At 44.9% G+C, this 27,580-nt stretch overlaps 1 protein-coding gene across 1 annotated transcript in view; it reads right to left on the minus strand.

Annotated features, from left to right (window-relative positions):
• Positions 1 to 9,465: 9,465 nt before the first annotated feature.
• Positions 9,466 to 27,580, minus strand: part of LOC310797505 (cAMP-regulated D2 protein) — a gene marked incomplete at both ends in the record, with an annotated part of 31,845 nt that continues 13,730 nt past the window's right edge. Inside the window, one exon of the mRNA XM_083659891.1 lies at positions 9,466 to 9,918. Coding sequence (XP_083516017.1) covers positions 9,466 to 9,918 — 453 coding nt within the window. The remainder of the gene's footprint in view (positions 9,919 to 27,580) is intronic.

Genomic DNA, 27,580 nt, shown 5'->3' on the forward strand with positions numbered 1-27,580 from the left:
TTCGCCCATGCAAAGCCAGACATTGATTCCACGGCCTCTCAATTATCCAAGCAACAGGGAGGATTCTGTCTCTCCTTTCTCTCCCTCTCCCTCCGTCTCCCTCTTATCAGTTGTCACTATAATGAGCGGCACGATCTGGGGGGTGGGGGGCGGGGGGGTGAGAGAGCGTCTCGGCAGCCCTATCGCAGTACGGGCCGTGCAGTGCGGGGCGTGCAGTGCAGTGCAGTGCGGGGGGGGGGGGGAGGGGTGGTGAGCTTTATCGCAGTGCGGGCCGTGCAGTGCGGGGGGGGGGGGGGTGTTGAGAGAGCGTCTCGGCAGCTCTATCGCAGTACGGGCCGTGCAGTGCAGTGCGGGCCGTGCAGTGCAGTGCGGGCCGTGCAGTGCAGTACGGGCCGTGCAGTGCAGTGCGGGCTGTGCTTTAATAGCAGATGGCAGCATGAGTAAACGTCTGCAGAGATAATGAGGTTGCGCTCAACACCTCCTTTTGTGTCAGCACATCTCCCAAACAGTGTGGCGTGCAGTGGCCACACTGCCACACATTTCAGTCTCCTCCTGAAATCTGATTGGCCTCCGCAAAATCCTGAGGGTGCTTGTGAAGATCATCTTGTCCCGGGCCCCGCGAAAGCTGACGACGGCCCTGCCTGTTGAGACCAAGGACCACAATGGAAACAAGCGACTTTATTGTGATATCCTTTATGTTTTTAAGAAGATGCATGTCTTGTGTAGGATGTACTTTTAATAAGTGTCAAATAAACTAAACTAAACTAATGCTAAACTAAACTACAGTAAACATGTAATTCTAGCTGGTTGGGGAAGGGGCTAAATAACGCTCCAAAGTTAGGCTAAATGTTGCAGAGGGAAACCTTTTCTACATCCTCCCTAAATTCCGCACTCAAGTCTGTGCCCCACCTGGGCCACCCCAGTCAAAATGACCTGGACCACCACTGGCACTGGCATGTAAACAGCCCGTAAACCTGTTTGTGTGTGTGCAGTGCAACTCAATCGCCAGATTGAAACGTCGGTAGCCTATTGTACGTGTATAGAACGCATGGAAAATTTTAAATATCAAGATTTCGGAATGAAAATACGTTGCATATCACGTATGGTCCTCTAGCACAGACAGCTCTTCCTGGCTTCACTACCATATCACAGATGATATAATGATGTCATAATATGGGGGGTGTATATTCCTTCTTTTTAATTAACAACAATAATAATACAGTGACATAGAATAACAGACAAATATACAATGCCAGTGGTTATAGATACAACCTGACAATTACAAAATGAAGTACAAAATTGCAGTAAAAAATTATATTAGTTATCTCAATCCTTACTTACTCAATCCCACTTACTCAATCCTGGAGTCTGGAGTAAGTGGGTTCTGCAATTTTGGTCACGTTTCTGGTTACATTTGGGCGAATGTGATGTCACTGATGATGTCACTTGAGCAACTGTGATGTCATCAGTGATGATGTCATCATTGATGGTCCATCGGTGATGATGTCATCAGTGATGTCACTCAAGCAATTGTGATGTCATCAGTAAGTGATGTCATCAGTGATGCCTTCTAATTCTTCTGTGGTGTTTTATGGCAGTTGGCATCCTTTATGTTGCATTACTGGCTCCTTCTGGATTTATCCATCCACTGGTTCCGTCACCCTTCCCTGCTGAGGTTATAAAATGGACGACTTGTCTATCTAGTTGTTATTTCACATGGTCACTTTTTGTCTGTGTCTAGATATGTCTGCTCCCAGCTGTCTGCTAACTGAGGAGCAGTTTCGATGTCCCATCTGTCTGGATGTGTTCACTGATCCGCTCTCCACACCATGTGGACCCAACTTCTGCAGAAACTGTATCACTTAATGCCCCGTGCCAGTGTCCTATGTGTAAAGAGGTTTTTGACAGAAGACCTAAGCTGTGGTCAATACTTTCATATCTGAGATGGCTGCTCAGTTCAGAAAGGCAGTGAGTAGTATGGCCTAAGACGGGCTGAAATTCAGAAAGAAATCCAGCAGATGATCCAGGAGAGACAACTGAAGATTCGGGAGATCAAACACTCAGTAGAGCTCAGCAAGGCAGACAGTGTGCGGGTCTCCACTGGTCTGATGCAGTCTGTGGAGAGAGGCTGAGCTCATTGAGATGATTGAAAAGGAGCAGAAAACAACAGAGAAACATGCTGAAGGCTTAATCAAAAAGCTGAAACAGGAGATCTCTGAGCTGATGAAGAGAAGCGCTGAGGTGAAGCAGCTCTCACACACTGAAGACCAAGGTGAGATGAACAAGCTGCTTGCTGAGACTGAGCTGAAGATGGTCCAGCAGTATGCAGTGGATGTGACTCTGGATCCTGATACAGCAAATTGCTGTCTCATCCTGTCTGATGGGAAACAAGTACATGGTGATATAAAGAAGAATCTCCAAGACAACCTGGAGAGATTTTCTTCCTTGTGTCTGTGTCTTAGGATAGCAGAGCTTCTCTTCAGGAAGGTTTTACTACGAGGTTCAGGTTAAAGGAGAATTTCGGTTTTTTACACCACGGTCCTCATTTCCAGCTTAAAATATGATGTTTTACTCACCCAAATACGTTTGGCTTCAATCGGATGCCCACGGAAGATTTTGAGCTCGTAGTATAATCCTCAAACAGGCTATAACGAGAGCAGACGGGGCAAGATTCACGCGCCCTGTAAATGACACTTTTTCTGTGACATCGCGGTTCATTATGGTTGTAAATATAATTATGAGAACATGACATCGATATCTAACGAACCATCCTCTGCTGCGAGTCCCGACAGCCCACTCCGTTTGCTGTCCGGGTGTCGATCCCATAGTTCACATCTCCCGCTGCTGTTTGTTGTTGTCGATATGTGGCCTGATTCCACACGAGCGGTAATGGAATTGAAACATCAATAATCTTGACATCAGATATCTATAATACTGCCAAGCTAGAAGCTAAGCTAACAACAACACAAGTCAACTGTGATCTGCCCCGGATGGGGTTACAGTGCTTAGCTTCTTCTTCTGTGGTTTCTCTTCTTCAGAGAAACCACACTTCTTCTTGGGATCGACACCCGGACAGCAAACGGAGTGGGCTGTCGGGACTCGCAGCAGAGGATGGTTCATTAGATATCGATGTCATGTTCTCATAATTATATTTACAACCATAATGAACTGCGATGTCACAGAAAAAGTGTCATTTACAGGGCGCGTGAATCTTGCCCCGTCTGCTCTCGTTATAGCCTGTTTGAGGATTATACTACGAGCTCAAAATCTTCCGTGGGCATCCGATTGAAGCCAAACGTATTTGGGTGAGTAAAACATCATATTTTAAGCTGGAAATGAGGACCGTGGTGTAAAAAACCGAAATTCTCCTTTAAAGGAAAGAAAACTGCCTGGGATTTAGGAGTGGCCAGAGGGTCGATCAACAGGAAGGGAAGGATCACACTGAGACCGATGGCTTCTGCGCTATAGTGTTGAGGAATGGAAATGAGTACATAGCTGCTGCTGACCCTGCTGTCCCTCTCTCTGAAAAAAAAGCCTCAGAAGGTGGGGGTGTTTGTGGATTATGAGGAGGGTCTGGTCTCCTTTTATGACGTAGATGCTGCAGCTCTTATCTACTCGTTACTGGCTGCACCTTCACTGTGAAACTCTACCCACACTTCAGTCCTTGTTTGAATCATGGTAGTAAAAAAAACTCCGCCCCTCTGATCATCTCTCCTGTCGATCACAATGATTAGACCAATCACTAGATTTTCTCAGAGAGGATATTGTCATTTAAGATAACACATTTACAAATTCAATGGGAATATATCTTACATTCTGCTTTTCTTTAATATGTGATTTTAATGTTGAGCAATTGTAATAAAATGAAAAGCCCTTTTTGGGGCAAAGTTGTCCATTTTAATATTTGTATTGCACAAAAACAATTTCCATCGTTGTTCCGAACAGTATGGAATTTGTTGTATGTCTCTGACACCCAGCACAGTCAAGAAGGCCCCCCCACGCCTCTACTTCCTAAGGAGGCTGAAACGCGCTGGCCTTCGCACCTCAGTCCTCATCTCTTACAGGTGTGAGGTAGAGATCATCCTCACCTCCTGCATCACTGTGTGGTATGACAGCTGCTCTGCGCAGATGAACACACACTGCAGCGAGTGGCCAAAGCTGCACAGAGCATCATTGGCAGCAGCCTGCCCACCATCAATGACATCTACCACAGCAGGTGCAGGAAAAAGGATGCTAACATCATCTATGACATTTCTACATAATATTCCCATACACAGCATATAAGATCACATTTGCTCTAGTGACAACACTGATGATGACAGACAGACAGACACACACACACACACACACACACACACACACAACACACACACACAGACACACACACACACACACACACACACACACACACACACACACACACACAGACACACACACAAACACACACACACACACACACACACACACACACACACACACACAACGGCCACGAATTAACGCCCGGCAAGACCTTTCAGTGACGGTTTTAGTGAGAAAAAGAAGAAAGAAACAAAGGTTGAAGTAAGATACTGTATCCATATGATGTAAGCTGCCAACCGTATCGATCTCCCGCTGTAAAATCAATACCACGTTTTGCCTCTGATGCCTGGAGAGAGAGAGAGAGAGAGAGAGAGAGACAGACATCATTGATTTGAATTGATCCAGTAGAATCAATATTTTTAATTTACCTTATAAAAAAAAGGTTGTTGTTGCATGTTACTCCCATGCATGGATTCCCACCAGTGGCCAACCCCCCGGCTTCCCTCTGATGACGCAGAAGTGAATTGAAAAGCTGTAGTTCCTCGAATGGCCACTTGGGGGTCGGTGGCAGTAGGCATTCCCCCATGTTAAAATGCCCAACTTTGTAACAGGATTAAACATCTTTTCAGTCGGGGGCAATATAACTCGCCCATTTGGAGTAAAAAACCTGTAGATGATAGAAAATGGATGATCGCCTGTTCAGTGATAGCGTAGCTTGCTGATCACAGACCAATAGCAGGCGGAGCTGTGGCTCTGGGAAACCCCCACTCAACCCATTCCCAACTCTGCTGACGAAAAATCAAGATGGTGGCGGCCAACAAATCAACTCCAAACGGAAGACCAAAATCAATGGGATAGCTCTGTCCATATTTTTATGCCTCCGCCAGCGATAGCCAGGCCGGAGGCATTATGGATCCGGGTTGTCCGGACGTACTCGACTTAGACTCAAGGATGATCTGATTAGATTTTGGTGGTCAAAGGTCAAGGTCACGGTCACTGTGACCTCTCAAACGCCATTTTCAAGCTTGTTAACGCGATATCTCAGGAATGCCTTGACGGAATTTCATCAAATTTCCCTCAAACATTGCCTTGGACTCAAGCATGACCTGATTAGATTTTGGTGGTCAAAGGTCAAAAGCCAAGGTCACTGTGACCTCTCGAACGCCATTTTCAAGCTTGTTAACGCGATATCTCAGGAATGCCTTGACGGAATTTCATCAAATTTGCCTCAAACATCGACTTGAACTCAAGCATGGACTGATGAGATTTTGGTGGTCAAAGGTCAAAGGTCAAGGCCACTGTGACCTCTCGAATGCCATTTTCAATATATATATATATATATCCCAGGAATGTCTTGATGGAATTTCTTCCAATTTGCCTCAAATGGCGATTTGGACTCAAGAATGAACTAAACTGTTCATTCTTTGTTTGTCTGGGTGACACTTGAGGTTGTGTTGTGTCAATCTGTTTTCACATTGTATGTCTTTTGGTTGCATTCACTGCTGTAAAATCGAAAATGTTTCACATATACTATGGGCTTGTCCTAAGCTGCAGGGGTACTGGGAGGATGTGAAAAAGGAAATAGAACGCATTTGGTGGTGGTGGAATAGTCGGTTTTGAATATAAAACTAAACCCTGATCAAAAATTATTTATCCTAGGCATTCTGATAGAAACTCAAATGGAAACAAGGCTAGGTCGAAACCTAGCATATGGCCAGCGCAGAAAAGCGTTGACGAGCCTGTTGGTTGTAGCAGGCAGTGACATTGTTAAAGTGGAGGGCTGTCGGTGGCAAAAGTATGAAGGATATAATGGAAAATCAGTATGGTAAGAAAGCCCTAGAAAATAATTATTTAATTATGTAGTTGCATTTAAGAAAACATTTTATTATAATACTTCCATGTGTGTGTGTGTGTGTGTGTGTGTGTGTGTGTGTGTGTGTATTTGTGCGTGCGTGTATTTATTGTGAAATTCTAAAAGATGTGTATTTGTCACATTAAAAGGACCCCACCCCTCTGTATAGCCTCATGGTGCTGCGGTGCGTGCTTTATAAAAAACCATGAAATAAGTTTTGAGCAGCACAGTCCACACGTGCTGTGTGCTGTGGTTTGGTGAAGTTTGGACAAAATTAGAAGGCGAAATAGCGATTTCTGTGAAATAGGCCTCACCCACAACATTTTGCAAGTCGATTATATCACAACGGTGAGGTTTTTCAAAAAACGGCAAAACAGGTTTTGTGCAGGACAGATGTGGTTTGGTGAAGATTTGACCAAATTTGAAGGAGAAATAGTGAAAAAATGCTTTTGGACAAAATTCTAAATGGCGGAAAATCTAGTTAGACGGAAATGGGCGTGGTCTATATAGAAAGAATGTTGATAGTAGAAGCTATGCTTCCAAAGTTATGGACCAAAACGTAAAGAGGGCAGCTATAGAGCCACCGTGAGGTCAATCAGTGTAATTTTAGAAGTAGAGTAGAGAGTAGAAGAGTAGCTACTCTATGAACCTATGTAGTCGCTCTTATGGTTTGTGAGTTACGGGTACATATTGTTGCCATAGCGCCCCCTATAGTTGAAATGACACAATTGTTTTTTTATCAGCTCAGAGTATATAGCTGCACACCTGTACCAAGGTTAATTCACAACGGACAATGCGTTCCGGAGTTAGGACGATTTTGGTGAACTAGGCCACACCCACAAAAGTTCCGAAGTCGATTCTACAGTGCGGTCTTGCAAAAGAAAACGCAAAATAAGTTTTGTGTAGGACAGTCCACACGCGCTGTGTGATGTGGTTTGGTGAAGATTGGACGAAATTTGTAGGAGAAATAGCCAAAAAATGCTTTTGGAGACAATTCAAAATGGCGGAAAATCTAGTTAAACGGAAATGGGCTATCTCTCTATCAGCAGATGCGGAATGACCCAAGGAATCCAGTAAAAAAATAATTTTGATTGTAGGATTTTGATCAAAGGGTTCAAAAGTTATGGACCAAAACGTAAAGAGGGCTGTTATAGCGCCACCTAGTGGTCAACAAGTGTAATTTTCCACCCATAGTAAAAGGTGACTCTGTGTACCTAGCTACCAAGTTTGGTAGCGGCAGGTCTTATGGTTTCTGAGTGGGACCAAATTGGCTTCCAAATTGGCCTCCAATGGACTTCCAAATGGGCTTGCAAATTGGGTGGACAAACCCTGTTATAGGACCTGCGCTACTGCATGCGCTGGCCAAAAAATAAATTGTATTTACTGAGGACCATGCTTTTGATAGCTAAGAAAAATATCACAGCTCTATGGTTGCAGTCACAACCCCCGAACATAAAACAATGGAAACAAAAGGTCAATGAGCTGTTCATCATGGAAAAGATTACAGCTAAAATACAATTTAAAATGGACACCTTTAGTGATATATGGTCATCATGGATATCAGTCAGGTCAGAAATGACGAATGAATAAGGATAAGGGTTCAATGAAATATTTTTGTCATATTGGTTAAGTTGTGAAGGAGAGAAGATGATGTATTTCTGCTTTAGGATGAAGAGGACCGGTCAGTTCTGTCTACAGAACTGATCCACCTTAACATTGCTCCTGACAAACCTGGTTTGCTGGGAGTAATGTCAGAAGCTAATGGTTTTGTTAATAGGACTTGTACGTTTAAACTGTGATGGAAAGTGAGTTATCGATGGGGATGGTTGTGATAGACATGAAGTTGTTTCCAACAATTGTTCAGCCATCAAACATGGAAGGGTGCTGCGTTTCATGTATTTTTATAGTTTTTGTCATTGGTGTTGTTGTTTTTTAATTTATTTTCTTTCTCTTCGTACATGTTACTGATTGTTTTGTCTATATCTATGAAATGTCACAAATAAAAAGTAAAAAAAAAATATGGCGGAGGCATAAATCCGCGGTGCGGTCATTCTAGTTAGCTCAGTGATTCCTAATCTATGCAGTATGTAGCCAGGCTACATAGCCTACCGCCTAATCCTACATGGAGCCAGGCAGTTGATGTGATAATGGTTGATATAAGCTTGCATTCATGCTTGCAACCACAACGCACAATCCCGCGGCTGTCTTTGTTTTTTCTTTCCATAGAAACTCCATCCAAGAATCTGACCACGTAGCTCAGAGGCTTCCCATGCTAATGATGTGTTTATGTTACAGTGTAGCTCAGAGGCTTCCCATGCTAACAGTGTGTTTATGGTACAGTGTGGCTGAGGCTTCCCATGTTAATTATGTTTTTATGGTACAGTGTAGCTCAGAGGCTTCCCATGCTAATGATGTGTTTATGGTACAAGTGTAGCTCAGATGCTTCCCATGCTAACAATGTGTTTATGGTACAGTGTGGCTCAGAGGCTTCCCATGCTAATGATGTGTTTATGGTACAGTGTGGCTCAGAGGCTTCCCATGCTAACGATGTGTTTATGGTACAGTGTGGCTCAGAGGCTTCCCATGCTAACAATGTGTTTATGGTACAGTGTGGCTCAGAGGCTTCCCATGCTAACGATGTGTTTATGGTACAGTGTGGCTCAGAGGCTTCCCATGCTAATGATGTGTTTATGGTACAGTGTGGCTCAGAGGCTTCCCATGCTAACAATGTGTTTATGGTACAGTGTGGCTCAGAGGCTTCCCATGCTAACAATGTGTTTATGGTACAGTGTGGCTCAGAGGCTTCCCATGCTAACGATGTGTTTATGGTACAGTGTGGCTCAGAGGCTTCCCATGCTAACGATGTGTTTATGGTACAGTGTGGAAAATCATCCCCCAAACGGCAGAAGTTAAACTTGAGGATTTATTTGTCACTGAGGAACAAATTCAGATTGAGTGACAGATGAAGCAGCAACAGGAGTGTATTTATACCCACAGGAGTCTCGCACAACAAGGAAATCACAGCAAAACCACTCACAGACAGCAGGTGGCAGCAAAGAATGGACATAAACACAATCAGTTACACTGATTTTTAAAAATCACGATTTTCAGAAAATGCTTCAAAAGTCATAAGAGTGGTCATCATTTTGTGAAGATTTCATAAGACCTTATTTCAGGCATTTAACTGAAATCCCCATACAAAAATCCCATTGAATTCTGACAAGGGAATTGGACGGGCTAACATCCAGGTCTTCCGGACTCATTCTGTGGTACTCTATAGAGAGAACAGCTTCTTGGTCTTCTCTTCTGTCTCCTCAGTAGATTCCCAGCTGGTCCCAGAAGTCACAGAGATGGTCCCTGGTTCCCGCCTGTGCGTGGGAACGCACTGTGAGGTTCATGACCAGCCAGCCCCCGGCATCTGAGTAGCGTGGCCAGGCCGGGGGCCGCTGCTGCCGGCAGAAGGCCGTCTGCTGGACCCTGGAGGAGGGGTCTCCGGCGTGGGCGAAGGCACCCCAGTAGCACAGCATGCGGTTGGACAGCAGCCTCTCAGGCGTGCTCAGTGTGAAGTTGGCCACGGAGGCTGAGTCAAACAGAAAGGGCAGCTCGGCGCCGTGGCAGGCGTGCCGGTAGCAGAAGGTCAGGCCGGACCAGATGCGCGGGTCCGACGCCACATGGTCGAACACGTACATCCACACGGCGCTGCCCGCCGCAGAGCCCGCACGCGCAGACCTCCTGGACGGACACAGGAAGACGAAGTCGGTGACGATCTGGGAGGAGGGAGAGTGAGAGAGAGGAGAGGCAAAGAGAGAGAGAGAGCGTTAAGCTTCTGGCATACTCTTCGCGCCCAGCCAAGCGCATAGGGCGCACGGCGATTATGACGTCATCGCACGGGGCGTGTCGGGGGGCGAGGCCTGAGCGCAGCATGGTGCATCCATGGAGATTTTTCTATCGGGTTTATTTCTGTCGGGTTTTGCTGCCTGTGCATGTGAGATCTCTGTGGTAGGCTATCAGTGGATATCTGCTGTGATTGAGTCCTCACCGTCGTAAAGTCGCCTTTGAAGCATGAACTAGTTGTGTGGCTTAGCCTTCCCAAATGTTGAGGGTCGTTTTTTATCATTTAATACATAGAATTGGGAACATTACATTCAGACTGCCTGGCGCCTGGAGCTGCGCACTGAGTATGTTCTGTTTTGCGCGCGCCCTCCTCGGAGCCCCACCTCCAGCCCGCCTCCAACCCTAGTGCACCCGTTCCCGCACCTGTATTGGTGGTGGACAGTGGAGAGACAGACGGTGATGAAGATGATGCAGCCAAAACAATGACGTTAATAACGGTGTGCAGCCAAAAACACACGGTGGTTTGTGCAGCAGCAGAGTCAGAGGACACTCACGCTACAGATCTCTCTGCAGTAGACAAACCTGTATGCCAACCAAACTTGCATTCTTTCCCGACTAGAACACTCTTTGGAAAAAGTAGGTGAGACTTTTTTGAGATACCAAAGTGGTTTTACATGTAAAATACAATTTAATTAACTGCTTCTATCTGCTAATAATGAGTGTGAAAAGGAGCAAACATTGATGGTTATGGTCATATGGTCCTATCTTAAAGGGATAGTTCGGTTTGTTTGAAGTGGGGTCCTATCAGCTAAATTTTAGCGGAGGAATACGGTAGTTGTACGGTTGGGAGAAAAAGCAGTGCCGAATGAAACTGCTGTTTGGCGGAAAAGTAAAGCGCTGAAAATTGTCAAAATAGAGCATGCATGTACACAGATATCGATTTAGGTGGCTAAATTACGTTTTAGTTCTTGACCCCACGTACTTACAGAGAAAAAGCTGCTTAGGCTGCTGCTCTGAGTGCCGGGTCTCGTTACATGCTGCGCCCAGCGTCCAGACCACTGTACCTACTTCAGTTAGTGTATCGAACTAGCTGATAGGACCCCACTTCAAACAAACCGAACTATCCCTTTAATATTCCTCTAAATCTGGCTTGAAAAGGCCCACATTTTTTTGGGTGCCGGCCTAGCGGCAGCCACCAAATCATTACGTCCAACTCTAGCGTCTTTTTCCGACCGTTAAACGCTGGAAGTACGCTGGGAAGCGCTGATCTCAGCGCACAACATACAAGTTTGAAGCAGTCTGAAACTAACGTTAGTTCAGTGCGGTAGTAGCTTGATAGCTGACAGCTAACATTAGCCAACAACACACATACAGTGATTTAGCTCAACACTCACCAGAAATATTAAGTGTCTAGCCAATCTGCTCCAGCGTCTTTCTGAAAAGTTAAAATATTTTCAGCTGGGAGCGCTGAGAGTCGGGCGCACAAAAATGCCGGAGCGCTGTGAGACGACGCCGGAGACGACGGGGACACCTCGGCATTCCGAAATGTCGGCACTCCGAAATACCGGCTTTCCGACAAAATTGAGATCTGTCTCGCCATTGCGAAAGAACCCTCCCCCAGACCCTAACCCTAAACCTAACCTCTCCCACCCCCCACGCCTAAGCCTAACCTCCCCCAGAACCTAACCTCTCGGCGAAACATTTTTTGGAGATAAAAAGGGCCGCCTCTCCGAAAGCATAGAAGTCAATGATCGGAATGCCGACACTTCGGAATGGCGAGCTGACCCCGGAGACGACTGTGTGCGCCCGCATACGCTCTCTCCTCATTGGAAACAACTGAAAAAAGACGCCGGAGCTGGTGAAAAGACGCTAGATGGACACAGGCCCTAAGGCCGTGTGTCCATCTAGTAGTGATGTGCGGGTCAGGGTTTTTTAAGGCCCACCCCAATCCAACCCATCATTGGAGCCAGCCCGCCCCGCCCAGCCCGTTAAAATATCTGAAAATTCGGAACCCAGCCCAACCCAGCAGCCCGCAACGGCCAATTTAATGTAATATGTCTCCGGACTCCGGAGGAGCGCAGCAGAGCTCTCCAACTCCAAGGTGTGAAAAGTAGCTAATAAGGGCCTGTGTCCACCTAGCGTCTTTTCCGGACAATATCAAGTGTCTAGCCAATCTGCTCCCACAATTGAGCCTTTCTGTCTCTGTTGCGATAGTTTCTCCATGATTAATTGCCAGAAAAGCAGCACCCGACACCAGCGTCTTTCTGAAAAGTTAAAATATTGTCAGCTGGAAGCGCTGGGAGTCGGGCGCACAAAAACGCCGGAGCGCTCTGAAAATAGACGCTGGGCGCAGCGCACTTTCTCTAGACGTCCGTGTGCGCCCGCATACGCTCTCCCCCCATTGGAAACAACTGATAAAAGACGCTGGACCTGAGGAAAAGACGATCAGCGCACAATATAACAAGGAAGCAGTCTGAAACTAACGTTAGTTCAGTGCGGTAGTAGCTTGATAGCTGACAGCTAACATTAGCAAACAACACACATACAGTGATTTAGCTCAACACTCACCAGAAATATTAAGTGTCTAGCCAATCTGCTCCCACAATTGAGCCTTTCTGTCTCTGTTGCGATAGTTTCTCGTTGCCAGAAAAGGAGCACCCGACACCAGCGTCTTTCTGAAAAGTTAAAATATTTTCAGCTGGAAGCGCTGGGAGTCGGGCGCACAAAAACGCCGGAGCGCTGTGAAAATAGACGCTGGGCGCAGCGCACTTTCTCTAGACGTCCGTGTGCGCCCGCATACGCTCTCCCCCCATAGAGACAGTCTGCATGTCTGGGAACGCCCATATAGGCTCTAGGAACGCCCACAATAGACGCTGGGTTAGCCTGGGGGCCGGGTCAGGGTGAGGTAAATTCCCCCGTTCTATCCATTCAGCAAAGTTAGAATTTAGCTGATAGCCCAGCCCAGGCAGACACGATCGGGGATTTAACCACCGCAGTAAACGCACATCTGAGCAGACGTCTTGTGTTCTGCTCTAGAACCCCCAAACATGTAACCTGACGCTGCCAGATGGACGGTTTAGCTTCACATTACGTTTCACTAAACCAGTCCATGCAGTAATCCAACCCGCTGACGGAGGCGGGCACTTTTTCCAAGCTACTTGGCAGGTGATTGGATGACCCATCTGTCTATCACCGCTGGTGCGTGTTAACTTCAACCAATCAGATCGCCATGCCTCTGACGTAACGTTTGCGACCGGAGGACCTGTTGAAATGTTTGTTGCTAATTAGCGGCTAACAGCAGCCAGGAGTGTTTGGCTACGCGCAGCGAATTGACGAGTGGCCGTCCCTTGCGCTATTAATAGTTCATTGATGAAAACGGAGCGCAGTGCCACGTGTGTTTATTTACTATGCTGCCTCGCTATCTCCGTATAAGAACGTAAAGCGCTTTTGCGCAGCTTTGTGTGTGTTTTGTGGAAGCTAATGTAGGCTAACATGTGCTCCGGCTAGAGTGATGTGGGCTGGGGCCAGAGTTATGATTATTGCACGGGAATTTCCACAAAGTAACGCATGAGCGATTAATAATTGGATTGGATTAATAAACGTTTTGATATTTTGGAAATGCTGTCCAGTTGAGAAATAACTGAAGTAATTGCTGCATCTACGATAGCCTCACTAGCTTTGGCTTCCAACTTTGAGGGCCGTTATCTCTGATTGTTGCTTTTAGGAGTGTGAACATTCAAATAAGCATATCTTCTTAACTTTTTTTCAGATTACAATGTGTGACACATCATTTGAAATCTTACAATCTGCAATTTCATAATCTGTAAAAAAAAAAAAAAAGACCTCTCTCTGTGTCTACACTCCGCCTACATGTGGGTCGAAATACCAGCAGCTGTCTATCGGCTCTATACAATTTCCCCTCTGAACATGAACACACACACACACACACACACACACACACACACACACACACACACACACACACACACACACACACACACACACACACACTTCTTGCCTTCTCTCATCAGCCTAATTCTGACGATGAAGCTGGATGGAGGTTATGTCCTTTTGGGTTGGAGGTTATGTTTTCGCCCGTCCTTTTGTATATACTAGGGATCTCACACGCTACGCGCGCTTGATTCCTAGGCTCGCCAAGCTGGCCCTGCAGTTCGCATTGGCAGCTCGACCACTGCGCGGCCTTGCCCGCAGCTCGGCTGCTGTGTGGCCAATGAGACCAGCATCACTGATGATGTCAGATTTATGACATCACTGATGATGTCATAGTGGGATTTCATCAGTGGGATTTATGACATCACTGATGATGTCACAGTGGGATTTTTGACATCACTGATGATGTCACAGTGGGATTTATGACATCACAGTGGGACAATCAGTGGGACAGAGAAACAGACAGAGCTCCCATTTCTATACTGATGATGATGATGATGATGATACTAGCAATCTTGCAAGCTACGCGTGCTTGATTTCTAGGGTGTAGACTGGAGATGATGTGCCATGGGCGCATCATGTATAAACAGCGGTGCCTCAGGAGGTCCCTGAAGATCATCAAAGACACAAACCATCCCCACAACAGCCTGTTCTCCCTGCTACGCTCAGGGAGAAGATACAGGGTTCCGAAAGCACGCACAAATCGCTTGAGGAACAGTTTCTTCCCGCAGGCCACGAGACTCCTTAACATACACAAATAGTGTAGTAGCCGCACTGTACCGTACTGTAGCTGCTACCATTACGTATGTCTAACGTTTAATTGTATGTTTAATAAGGAATATGCTATTTGCACCTGTATGTCAAATACGCCGAATTTAAAATGCCGAGTTTAATTGTATGTTTAATAAGGAATATGTTATTTGCACCTGTATGTCAAATACGCAGAATTTAAAATGTTTAAGCACGTCTAAAGTATGCACCCGACACGTGCACCTATGTGCAGTGAATATGCCACTGCTCTGACTTGTCTTATCACTATACTGCCTTATGCTTGTTGTGTCTCTTGTTGTTTTTGCACCCATATGCCCTGTTATATTTGTACTATTTGCACTATGTTGTAAACGGAGTCCACAGCACAAGAATTGCACACGTGATACTTGTACCATGGAGTGACAATAAAAATCTTGAATCTTGAATCTTGAATGTTTATGACAATACTGATGATGTCACAAAGGGGTAAGTAGAGATGACACTGATAACTCATGTCTATTTGCTGTACTAGGCATCGCGCTACGCGCGCTCGATTCCTAGGCTCACCCGCTGCGCGGGCGCCCCCGTCCTGCAGCTCACCGAGCTGGCCCTACAGCTCACATTCACAGCTCGGCCGCTGTGTGGCCTTGCCTGCCCTATTGGCGCGTGCCCCTCAGTCTCTCTCCCCCTCTCTCTCCCTCAGTCTCTCCGCCCTCTCTCTCCCTCTCCTTTCTCTCCTCCTCTCCCAGTCTCTCTAGTGAGCCTCAGACTGAGGACATCATCACTGATGTCATCAGTGTGTTTGTCTGTCTCTTGTGTGTGTGTGTGTGTGTGTGTGTGTGTGTGTGTGTGTGTTTGTGTGTGCCTGTCTGTCTCTTGTGTGTATGTGTGTGTGTGCGCATGTGCACACGTGGGTGTGTCTGTGTGCATCACTGATGATGTCACAATGCCTCTGACATCACTGATGTCACAATTTATGATTGTGTGTGAGTGAATTTATGACATCACTGATTATGTCATCAGTGGAATTTATGACATCACTGATGATGTCATCAGTTACATCATCACTGAACTACAGACAGACAAACAGACAGAGCCCCAGCTCCCATTCATATCCTGATGATTGTGATGATGATGATGATGAGGATATCTCAAAAGGTTATTATGAATACATTTGGCTGACATTTGGTGGACAGATCGCCCTTGGCTCAGGATCAGTTAATTAGAGTTTAGATTAGGTTGGATTTAGATTTATTACATTTCCATTTGATGCTTTTGTTGTTTCAGACTTTTGAAGACCTCATTAATGTGAACCAGAAGTTATTTTACCATTTTAAAAACCAAAATAAAATACTGCTGGCAAAAAGAAGCTTTCTGATTGAACATGCTCATGCTGTGTAGCTAATGAAAAATATGTATACAAGGAAAAGGGCAAGAGGAAAGTATTTGGTAAAGGACATGAACTCCATTCGTGCTCAGTTAAGCAGATATGATGCATATTGTATGAATAACCTTGTTCTGTATTAATATAAAAGTGAACCTGCAGTGCAAAGAAAGCTCTCGCTGCATAGTGAAAACGCGCTTACAATTAAGACTTTCTAACACTTTTAAGAGCTTACATTTTTAAGGACTCAAAGACACTATCATCATGCTGCATTCAAGCACTCCAAGATGTTTAAACAGCGTTGCAGTTGTGCGCTATTATCTGAAAATCAAACCTCGAGGACAAACAACAATTTGTTTATACTATAATTGGAGAGTCGTTAGAGCACAGTTATGCTGCATTCATTTATGGCTGGAGCTGGCAAGTGGCAAACGCGTCATCTCTGACCTACATGCGTTCGAGCTTCAAGGCTTCAAGTCGCAAAACCAGTGGGCAACAGAATTAGGTAATGTATGAAGCCAGTCGTGAAATTCCATTAATTCGAAAAGTCCGCAGGGGGGCGCACGTCAGGTCCGGAAGTGACGACACGTACATTGGCTCCAATGTAAAAATGAGCCGACTTCTCTCTCGTTCTGTGTCTTAAATAAACATTTTCCGAATGAGCTTATGGTCTGAATAAACAATTTCAAGTCTTTTTCATGCTCTCCTGGGCTCCGTTTTCTAAATTATGGTCCCATTTCGAGTAAAAGAGCCGATAAAAATTATAACTTTGGGGGCGGGATTTTCTTTGACACCAGCCAGCCCAACCAGTTGCCAAGGCAGGCTAGCTAGCTAGCTAGCAACGTAGCCAGAGATTAAAAGTAAAATAACAGAAACAGCGTTACCCTTATGATATTTTAATGATGTTAGTAGACACACGTAATAGTATAGATCCCCGTTATGAGGTATGTTGATCAAAAGAACACCTAAAACGCTATATCGAAATCGGGTTTTAGTGGACGGCTGAAGTTGGGGCTTCAGAGCTGATCTGCGGCTAGCTAGCTAGCAACGTAGCAACAGTATAGAGCCCCCGAGGTCTGTTGATCAAAAGAACACCTAACGCTATATCGTTATGTAATGTGACTTGTGACATGATCACCACATTTCAATAAATATAACGTTTTTGCACATTTGAATGCTGCTGGTCGTTTGTTTAATGCTGTATACTGCCCTGCAAAGCTAAAAGGGGGTAACTCGCCAGAGTGTAGAACTGAGAAAAATGACTTTAAAGTTTTGTTGTTGTCCAGCCAAATGTATTGTAGGAAGAAAACTGGAAATGTGTTAATTATTTGTTTATTTAATGTTGTTATTTATCTACATAATTTTTTTAGCTCAAACTTGACCTTTGACCCTTATTTGGAAGTTACCTTACTCTGGCTTTGCATTGTCTGCAAAATAATAAGGGGTGATACCAAGCAAAAAGACAGTAACTTCAATTTGATCCTTCACTTGGTTGCTTATCACTATATAAAACCACTATATATGATAATAATGATAACATAGACATGAAGTCTCATTTTCATGGCACAATTACGCTTAATATAATATACGTATACATATAATATAACTAGATTATCAGGCCGCTACACATCCTTCAAGCCTAGTTTGGTGGGACTCTTGTTGGCCCGTTGTGTGTCTGTGTGTTGGCGCCTCAGAATCAGAATCAGAATCAGAATCAGAGTTTAATTCATGTCCCAGAAGGGCACTTTGGTTCACATCAGACAGTAGTGGATAATTACAACATCATTACTAGTTTGAGATTAGTAATAAAGGCACACTTCAGAATTGAGATACATTATTACTAGTTTTAAAGTAATAAAGGCGCACTTCAATATTATACAATACATAAACATTTGTTGCATTATGTACAGATTCCAAAGGACCATCTACTGCCCTCAGCCGGGTCGCCACGTGCGCAGCGCCACCGTTGCATTAGCTCCTCAAACAACGCAAGTGGCTCGCTGTGGGGTTAATGTCATATGAGCTCGCTCCTTGGGGGTTGATGTCGTATGAGCTGGCACATCTGGGGTTAATTTTATATGAGCGGCACCTCGGGGTTAATGTTGTATGAGCTGGTACCTCAGGGGTTAATGTCATATGAGCTGGCGCCTCGGGGGTTAATGTTGTATGACCTGGTAGCTCAGTGGTTAATGTCATATGAGCTGGCGCCTCGGGGGTTAATGTCATATGAGCTGGCACCTCTGGGGTTAATTTCATATGTGCGGCGCCTCTGGGGTTAATGTTGTGTGAGCTGGCACCTCTGGGGTTAATTTTATATGAGCGGCACCTCAGGGGTTAATGTTGTATGAACTGGTACCTCAGGGGTTAATGTCATATGAGCTGGCACCTTGGGGGTTAATTTCATATGTGCGGCGCCTCTGGGGTTAATGTTGTATGAGCTGGCACCTCTGGGGTTAATTTCATATGTGCGGCGCCTCTGGGGTTAATGTTGTATGAGCTGGTACCTGGAGGGTTAATGTTGTGTGAGCTGGCACCTCTGGGGTTAATTTTATATGAGCGGCACCTCGGGGGTTAATGTTGTATGAATTGGTACCTCAGGGGTTAATGTCATATGAGCTGGCGCCTCGGTGGTTAATGTTGTATGAGCTGGCACCTCCGGGGTTAATTTCATATGAGTGGTGCCTCTGAGGTTAATGTTGTATGAGCTGGTACCTGGAGGGTTAATGTTGTATGAGCTGGCACCTCTGGGGATAATGCCGTATGAGCTGGCACCTCTGGGGTTAATTTTATATCAGCGGCACCTTGGGGGTTAATGTTGTATGAATTGGTACCTCAGGGGTTAATGTCATATGAGCTGGCGCCTCGGTGGTTAATGTTGTATGAGCTGGCACCTCCGGGGTTAATTTCATATGAGTGGTGCCTCTGAGGTTAATGTGGTATAAGCTGGCACCTCCGGGGTTAATTTCATATGCGCGGTGCCTCAGAAACGTGGTATGAGCTGGCGCGTCGGGGGTTAATGTTGTACGAGCTGGAGCCTCGGGGGTAAATGTGGTATGAGCTGGTGCCTCGGGGGTTAATGTCATATGAGGTGCCTCACGGGTTAATGTATAGACGCTTTTAATTTTACAACATAAACATTCAAAATTGCCTCTAGCTTACTTCCTGTTGCAATGTTTGCTAATGCAATAGGTGACTGGAAATAAGATAGGGTAGCAACCGAATTCCGTGAAAACCGTCTATAGACGGTTTTCACGGAATTGGGTTGCTATGGAAACAGTTTGAACCCTATCTTATTTCCAGTCACCTATTGCATTAGCAAACATTGCAACAGGAAGTAAGCTAGGGGCAATTTTTAATGTTTATGTTGTCAAATTAAAAGCGTCTATAAGGGTTAGGGGGTTAATGCCGTATGAGCTGGCAACCTTGGGAGTTAATGTGGGTGTCTGTGTGGGTGGGGGTGGTATTGGTCCAATGTCACAATCATGACATTAGGCCTGCCCAGTAATGTAACTCATACCTCAACTCAACCTGTGCATTCTGGTGAGTTACCCCCTTTTTGCGTTGCAGGGCAAAGGATTCAGAGTGCAGTCAAACCAAACCAAACAACCGTAACTGATGTTACCTTAGTCTTGCTTGGCTTTTCTAGGGCTTTTGGAAGTTACTGTAAATATGACCGCCTATTTTCTCCAAAAAACAACACAATTGACTCAAAATATTTTTCCACATGATAAAGCAGATCTTCAATGTTCCAAAAATGACAAAAACTCATTTTTGACAAAAATTGAGTTACCCCCTTTTAGCTTTGCAGGGCAGTATATATTGGACATTTAAAGCTGATACACAATTGTGTTGAGGTATTCCGCAAAGCTCAGTTAAAAATATAACGTGTAACACTTGAAACAATCAAATTTAACTTTTTCACAGCAATACATACAGTCCAGCCCACCATGGTTAAGGATTGGAACCATTGTTTGAATTATATCGAAATATATTTGCATGGTGTAGCATGTAATGCAGTCTGTTAAGATACTGTAAACATGCTAGATACTCTGTGACACAGAAAGGCAGACGAGCTAGCAGCAGGGATCTTGTCACCCTGATTTCAGATAAACTTGTCTGTCTAGTAGCTAGACAATATTACTGTACCATAATACCACAAGCTAAAGGCAGCATACACCAATGGAAGGATGGGTAGCATTTGTCATCCAGGCTATACAGTAACGTTAGGCTATTATAAAGTTATGAAACGCTGATTCAGACGTTACAATAATATGACATAATATGAGCCAGTTAGCCTAGCTAGAGAGAGTAATTTCAGACCACCAGATATCACCATATTTCATTTCAATAAATATAAAGCATTCGTTGATTGAAGCAGACTGCTGATCGCTTGTTTCTCCGTCGTCATGTCCTCATGGTCCAATCTTCGGTTCGTAGTTCGTGTTCACTCGACATCAACAATCTTTATATCACATCTGATCATTTTATCCAACCTGCCTCTGACCAGACAACTAATGGATCGTTCTGCGCGATCATATTTGCGACATTCAGATACATGATAATATACAACAAGGCTATCTTTGTTGACAATGTTTATTGACAAAAGCATTAAAACAAGCAAATATAACAATATTCTAATCCTCTGTTGTGTGTCCCATCGGTACTGGACGGCGCCTACCCCTGGAAGAAACGAATTAGACACTGTTAATCACTGTATAACGTTAATGTTTGCTTACCCAACACTACGTGCGATTGGTAAATACTGTAAATGCAGAGGTGGATAAAGTATCCAGAGGAGTTTAACCCCCTTGTTCCCCCTCATTGATTGATAGTTGATCTAACGTTAGCTAGATATATAACGCTATAGCTGGTAGATCATATGAGTATGCTTTGAGTCTGCCTCATCTCAAAGAGGTAACCTAGGTAAACAGAACTGCGTTTGTTTTCTGTCTACGTCCGAATATGTGCAGCATGCAATACTAGACACTGTTAATCACTGTATAACGTTAACGTTTGCTTACCCAACACTACGTGCAATTGGTAAATACTGTAAATGCAGAGGTGGATAAACTATCCAGAGGAGTTTAACCCCCTTGTTCCCTCTCATTGATTGATAGTTGATCTAACGTTAGCTAGATATATAACGCTATAGCTGGTAGATCATGAGTATGCTTTGAGTCTGCCTCATCTCAAAGAGGTAACCTAGGTAAACAGAACTGCGTTTGTTTTCTGTCTACGTCCGAATCTGTGCAGCATGCAATACTGTTTAACGTTGTATAACGTTAACTTATGCTACTCTAGTCTAACGTAGCTAGCGTTAATGTCATGCTATGTAATTAGCGTTACGTTAGAAAATAAGATTACCTCGATTTTGTGGAAGATGCAAGCGGCAGGCTGGTGACGCCGCGCGAGGTCTGGAGGAAATAATACTCTGGTTTTTCTTCGGGCTATTGTATTCAATGTGAGAGCAATGGAGCAAGGCTAGCAATAGCAACTAACGTTAGCAACATTTGTTAGCCAAGCTAACGGCTAGCAGGGAAAATAACATGAACAAGATGGATGCCGTGGCGGAGGAAACCCTCCCCCGAGTCCCGTCCACGCTCACGCCCTTTCCTGTTTTCCCGGCTCCAGGTTTGAACAGATTTCCCACAATGCAACAGGAAAATCCATTCATCCAATCAAACGAAATCAAACAATATCGGGAAGTGAGCTTCATTTTGCCGTGTCAAAATCATATAGCTAAGGTGGTCCAGATATTATGTACTGTCAATGCGCAAAACCATGCTAATAGCCGTTAGCTGTCTAAGCTAACTGCTAATAACAACATTAAGGTTTAATTGTATGGGTTTAACCAACTATTGTATTGGTATGTTGATTGGTCTGAAAGCTTACTATTGTTGAATTGTGTCAAAAATGTGTTTTAAATTCTTACAATCATGGGTGCCATGTGGAAATGACGTCAAATGACACGCAGGGAGCAACTAGGGGTTGGAAAAACAAACCCAAGTTTGCAAGTAGGAACTTGGAGTTCACGCGGCGGTTTATTTGATTTTTGTTAGTAGCAAGTGCAATTTGCGACTTGCAATATATAAACGAACGCACCATTACATAATGGCGCACAGTTACACGGGGACACAGTGGCCAACTGTGAGTTGCACAACTGTAATGTCACTCGGGCAGTTGTGATGTCATCAGTGATGTCACTCGAGCAACTGTGATGTAGTATGAGCCGATGGTGCACAGGTGCAGATTTGCACGAAGGCGGACAGTTGCACGGGAACACAGTTGGCCAACTGTGAATTGCCCAACTGTGATGTCACTCGGACATTTGTGATGTCATCAGTGAGGTCACTTGAGCAACTGTGATCTTATCCCTCCCTACTATAATTGGAGAGCCGATGGCGCACAGTTGCCCTATATCACCCTATATGCGATGGACATCATCTTTGGTAGCTCCTGGAGGAATCTTGTCTAAAATAGCCCCATATTCAAAAAAGGATAATCAAATCAAAACAGTATCCGCCTGTTATTTTCCCATAGACATTTTGTAAAATGCTTATAAAAATAGTTTTACTTGGTCAAACCAAACGGTTCAGCTATATTTAGAATCGGGAGAGACCATAGAACATTTCACTCAGACCAAAACAAAAAAAACATCGAAAAAAATCTTGTCTTTAATCCCGAATTTTTTTACGGTTTGGTCAGAGTGAAATGTTATGTGATCTCTCCCGTTTCTAAATATATCTGAACCGTTTGGTTTGAACAAGTACAACTATTTTTAAAAGCATTTTACGAAATGTCTATGGGAAAAGAAATGGTGGATGAAAATCTCTGGTACAGTGCTGAAGCAGGAAGTGACGTTCCACTTTGGCTCTCTATTTCCCTCTTTTGAGGGTTTGACTGGCGTCTGGCGATGTTTTAATCACGTCAATTAATTGCCCCTCCGCTTCACCATTCCTGATATTACGCATAAGGGTAGTGGGTGGAAATGTGCATAATAGCCTACCGCATTTTCTTTTGCCAACTTTCTGAAAATTCGATCAAAAGTTGGATGGAAACCCAGTGGAGAGAGGAGTGTGTGAGCGGCTTCTCTCATCTGATCTCTCCTACCTGCAGCACCGCTGCATCAGGCTGATGATCAAAGCAAATATAGCCTAGGCTTACTCGTTTAATTAATTGAAATATTAATATACGTGAACGTTAATACCGGGCACTTATCACCCAATAGCCTAATGCGCAATACAGTATCATCTCCTTGTTACATTGTCAAACTGGCAGATGGAAGAAAATAAACTTACTTTAGGCTACTTTACTCACCAATTTGGCTTTCTTCCAAATAATCCAGCCACATAGCTACGTCTGTTCATGAAATTATTAAATAGCACGGGGACATTTAATGGTTTATAATATGTGCTCGATTAGCACGTCATCAACGTCCCCACCCGCCTGCCCCTCCACGGCATCAGCTGTGACCTGCTAAACTAGAGCCGCTTTGCCGATGCGGATCTTGGACTAGGGCCTGGGATGGACTATGATCCGCAGTCATGGGAGCGCCCCCACAACGGAGAAATGGTTCTAAACATGCAGCCCATTTGACTATGGTGTGGTTATGGTCAGGAGTTCACTGCGTGTTTAGAAACAGCGTGACAGTCATGCAGGTCTGCAGCTGGCAGAACAACTTTTGGTTGTGTGTAAAGAACCGTCAGAGAGGAGGAGCTTGTGTGTGTGGTTTTGCTGATGATACTGTGTGTGTGTGTGTGTGTGTGTGCAGCCGCGCTGGAACTACTTTTAAGTAGGGGTGCTGTAAGGAAGGGCAGCGCCGAAGAATATTTAGAGCCATATTTAGAGGAATATTTAATTTTAAATTAACATTAGGATTATACTGTTGTGATGTCATTATTCAGTATCTTCTCTTCTCTGCAGCATTACTCAATTTACCCTCCGGAATCAGGGACAGTGATAGCCTACCTGCTATTCCTCCCATCTTCTCTTTCTTTTTTTGTCAGTCTTGTCATCTCGTATCTCTTTCTCTTCACAAAGCGTGTCTCCGACTCCGTGAACAAAGTAAACACAGATATGTAAACACTAGTTTCAACGTGAGGCTAAGTAAACAAAACTTCATAGTGTGGATCCTATTTTTACCCAAGAACCACTGCGTTGACTACACAGCACAGACTCATGCACAGAAACACAGTACTCGAGCCAAATCCAACAATTTCTAAAATTCCATCTCTTGTCACCAGGGAGTGCTGCAGCACCCACCGCACCCAGCTTCCCGCGCCCTTGTGTGTGTGTGTGTGTGTGCTTAGCAGGCTGGGAATTACACGGAGGCCTCCGTTGCCCCTCCCTCACATGTAGGTGTTGGTGACTCCTGTCTGTCACTGTAGGCGTTGGTGACTCCTGTCTGTTACTGTAGGTGTTGGTGACTCTTGTCTGTTACTGTATGTGTTGGTGACTCCTGTCTGTTACTGTAGGTGTTGGTGACTCCTGTCTGTCACGGTATGTGTTGGTGACTCCTGTCTGTCACTGTAGGTGTTGGTGACTCCTGTCTGTTACTGTATGTGTTGGTGACTCCTGCTGTCACTGTTGGTGACTCCTGTCTGTTACTGTAGGTGTTGGTGACTCCTGTCTGTTACTGTATGTGTTGGTGACTCCTGTCTGTTACTGTATGTGTTGGTGACTCCTGTCTGTCACTGTAGGTGTTAGTGACTCCTGTCTGTTACTGTATGTGTTGGTGACTCCTGTCTGTGGCTGTTACTGTATGTGTTGGTGACTCCTGTCTGTCACTGTAGGTGTTGGTGACTCCTGTCTGTTACTGTAGGTGTTGGTGACTCCTGTCTGTTACTGTATGTGTTGGTGACTCCTGTCTGTCACTGTAGGTGTTGGTGACTCCTGTCTGTTACTGTATGTGTTGGTGACTCCTGTCTGTCACTGTTGGTGACTCCTGTCTGTTACTGTAGGTGTTGGTGACTCCTGTCTGTTACTGTATGTGTTGGTGACTCCTGTCTGTTACTGTATGTGTTGGTGACTCCTGTCTGTCACTGTAGGTGTTGGTGACTGTAGGTGTTGGTGACTCCTGTCTGTCACTGTAGGTGTTGGTGACTCCTGTCTGTCACTGTAGGTGTTGGTGATTCCTGTCTGTTACTGTAGGTGTTGGTGACTCCTGTGTTGGTGACTCCTGTCTGTCACTGTAGGTGTTGGTGACTCCTGTCTGTCACTGTAGGTGTTGGTGACTCCTGTCTGTTACTGTAGGTGTTGGTGACTCCTGTTACTGTAGGTGTTGGTGACTCCTGTCTGTCACTGTTGGTGTTGGTGACTCCTGTCTGTTACTGTATGTGTTGGTGACTCCTGTGTTGGTGACTCCTGTCTGTCACTGTAGGTGTTGGTGACTCCTGTCTGTTACTGTATGTGTTGGTGACTCCTGTCTGTCACTGTAGGTGTTGGTGACTCCTGTCTGTCACTGTAGGTGTTGGTGACTCCTGTCTGTCACTGTAGGTGTTGGTGACTCCTGTCTGTTACTGTATGTGTTGGTGACTCCTGTGTTGGTATCTCCTGTCTGTCACTGTAGGTGTTGGTGACTCTTGTCTGTCACTGTAGGTGTTGGTCACTCCTGTGTTGGTGACTCCTGTCTGTATGTGTTGGTGACTCCTGTCTGTCACTGTAGGTGTTGGTGACCCCTGTCTGTCACTGTAGGTGTTGGTGACTCCTGTCTGTCACTGTAGGTGTCAGTGATTCCTGTCTGTCACTGTAGGTGTTGGTGACTCCTGTCTGTCACTGTAGGTGTCAGTGATTCCTGTATGTCACTGTAGGTGTTGGTGACGGAGGAGCCTCCTCTCAGCCAGAGGAGTGAGGCTGCATCTCAAACAGACAATCCCCCCCCCCCCCCCCAGCAGGTGGTCCGCAAGCACAGCCCATACAAATGATGGATTGAGGAGAACAATTGCTTGTAGTTCTATAGTCCATGAGCCTTGGGAGAAACTGGAATAGTAGCTCCCTCTATGGGCAGAAGATGGGCTCTGCGCTTTGAGGAGCTGGAGAGTAAAACTGTGTGTGTGTGTGTGTGTGTGTGTGTGTGTGTGTGTGTGTGTGTGTGTGTGTGTGTGTGTGTGTGTGTGTGTGTGTGTGTGTGTGTGTGTGTGTGTGTGTGTGTGTGTGTGTGTGTGTGTGTGTGTGTGTGACGTGCCAATGTTCACTTTTCAGCCTGCAGTGAGCGTGAGACGATGTCATTGCTTTGCGGCTCAGTGACCCAGAAACACTGTGACTGTTTCACTCGCACGGGCAGATGGGGTAGAGATCATACATGTATGCAGATCTCTATTTTACTATTATTGCCAACAAGTGGGCATCAAATGTATCCGTTTGGTGACCACCCTTGGTGTCAATTTCTAACCATCACTTTTTAACAATGACTTTTTAACCGTCACTTTTTAATGCACTGGGTTTTTAGGTTAGGGCTATATTTTGTGTTAGGGTTAAATAAATAAAATGTTAAACGTGACTCACGTTTGACTTTGAAATGTAGACTTCCAACATACTGGGATGTGAAGCAAGGCCTGTTATTGCTGTCAGGTGAAAACGTTGCTTTACTGAATTCAGACAAACAGCCCTATTTTCAGATTGACAACCATGTGTTTTGGATTTGGTTTTGAAAATATTTCATGGGAAACAGTTAAACTTTCAAGTCAAAACAAACAGGAGTCCCAAGGTTTTAACACGGCACCAACGCGTTTGAATAAATGTACTTTCTAAAATCTATTTATCTAAACAAAAGGTTGAAATTCATCAGTCGATATTTGAAAACACACAATGATTCCATTCTCCAAAACAGCTATTTTGTAAACAGGATATCTTATTTTGAAACAAAGCTCTTGAAGTAATGACATGCTTACCTGCCTACCTGTGCGTCATATACTTCGTCAGGGAGCGATTGGAAAGAGAGTTATCTTTCCAATCACGCCCTGATGAAGACCCTGTGCATGGGCCAATTAAATCAGCCTATCTGTATTCACCTTATGTAGCCCCGCCCACTTGACCCGTTTGTGTTACGACTTCCTGTCCAGGCTCTTAACAGAAGCAGAGTCTTCAATAGAGAGCCGCAGGGATGACGTATTTTTGTAGTCAGAACGCGGAAGTCCCGGACTTCCTGGTTCTTCACTGTTTCTGTCTATGGGACTTTTGAATGGGTTTTTGCCGCGATGCTTCAAATAAGGTCTCTGGGCAACGCACGCTTAATCAAACGCGAACCAGAGTTCAGTTGGATAATCTTTCATGAGTTTTGTAGCGTAAATGGGAGCCCTAGAAGTAAAAAGCTCGAGCTAAGCTAATCCAGAACTACACACTGTAGGCTTCCACGTCATGTCAGCACTCAACCTGGACTGTTGTTGATGTGTGCACTGATTACCCCGGGCTGAACGGGCTGAACCAGGTGAGGGAAAGAGAATTTCCGTGTTCGTCCTTTGAAGTGATGACGTTATTGACGTATATATCCCCGTCGACTCAACAGTGTAGTC

This window comes from Poromitra crassiceps (assembly GCF_964638095.1).
Source record: "Poromitra crassiceps genome assembly, chromosome: 2".
Classification (NCBI taxonomy): Eukaryota; Metazoa; Chordata; class Actinopteri; order Beryciformes; family Melamphaidae; genus Poromitra; species Poromitra crassiceps.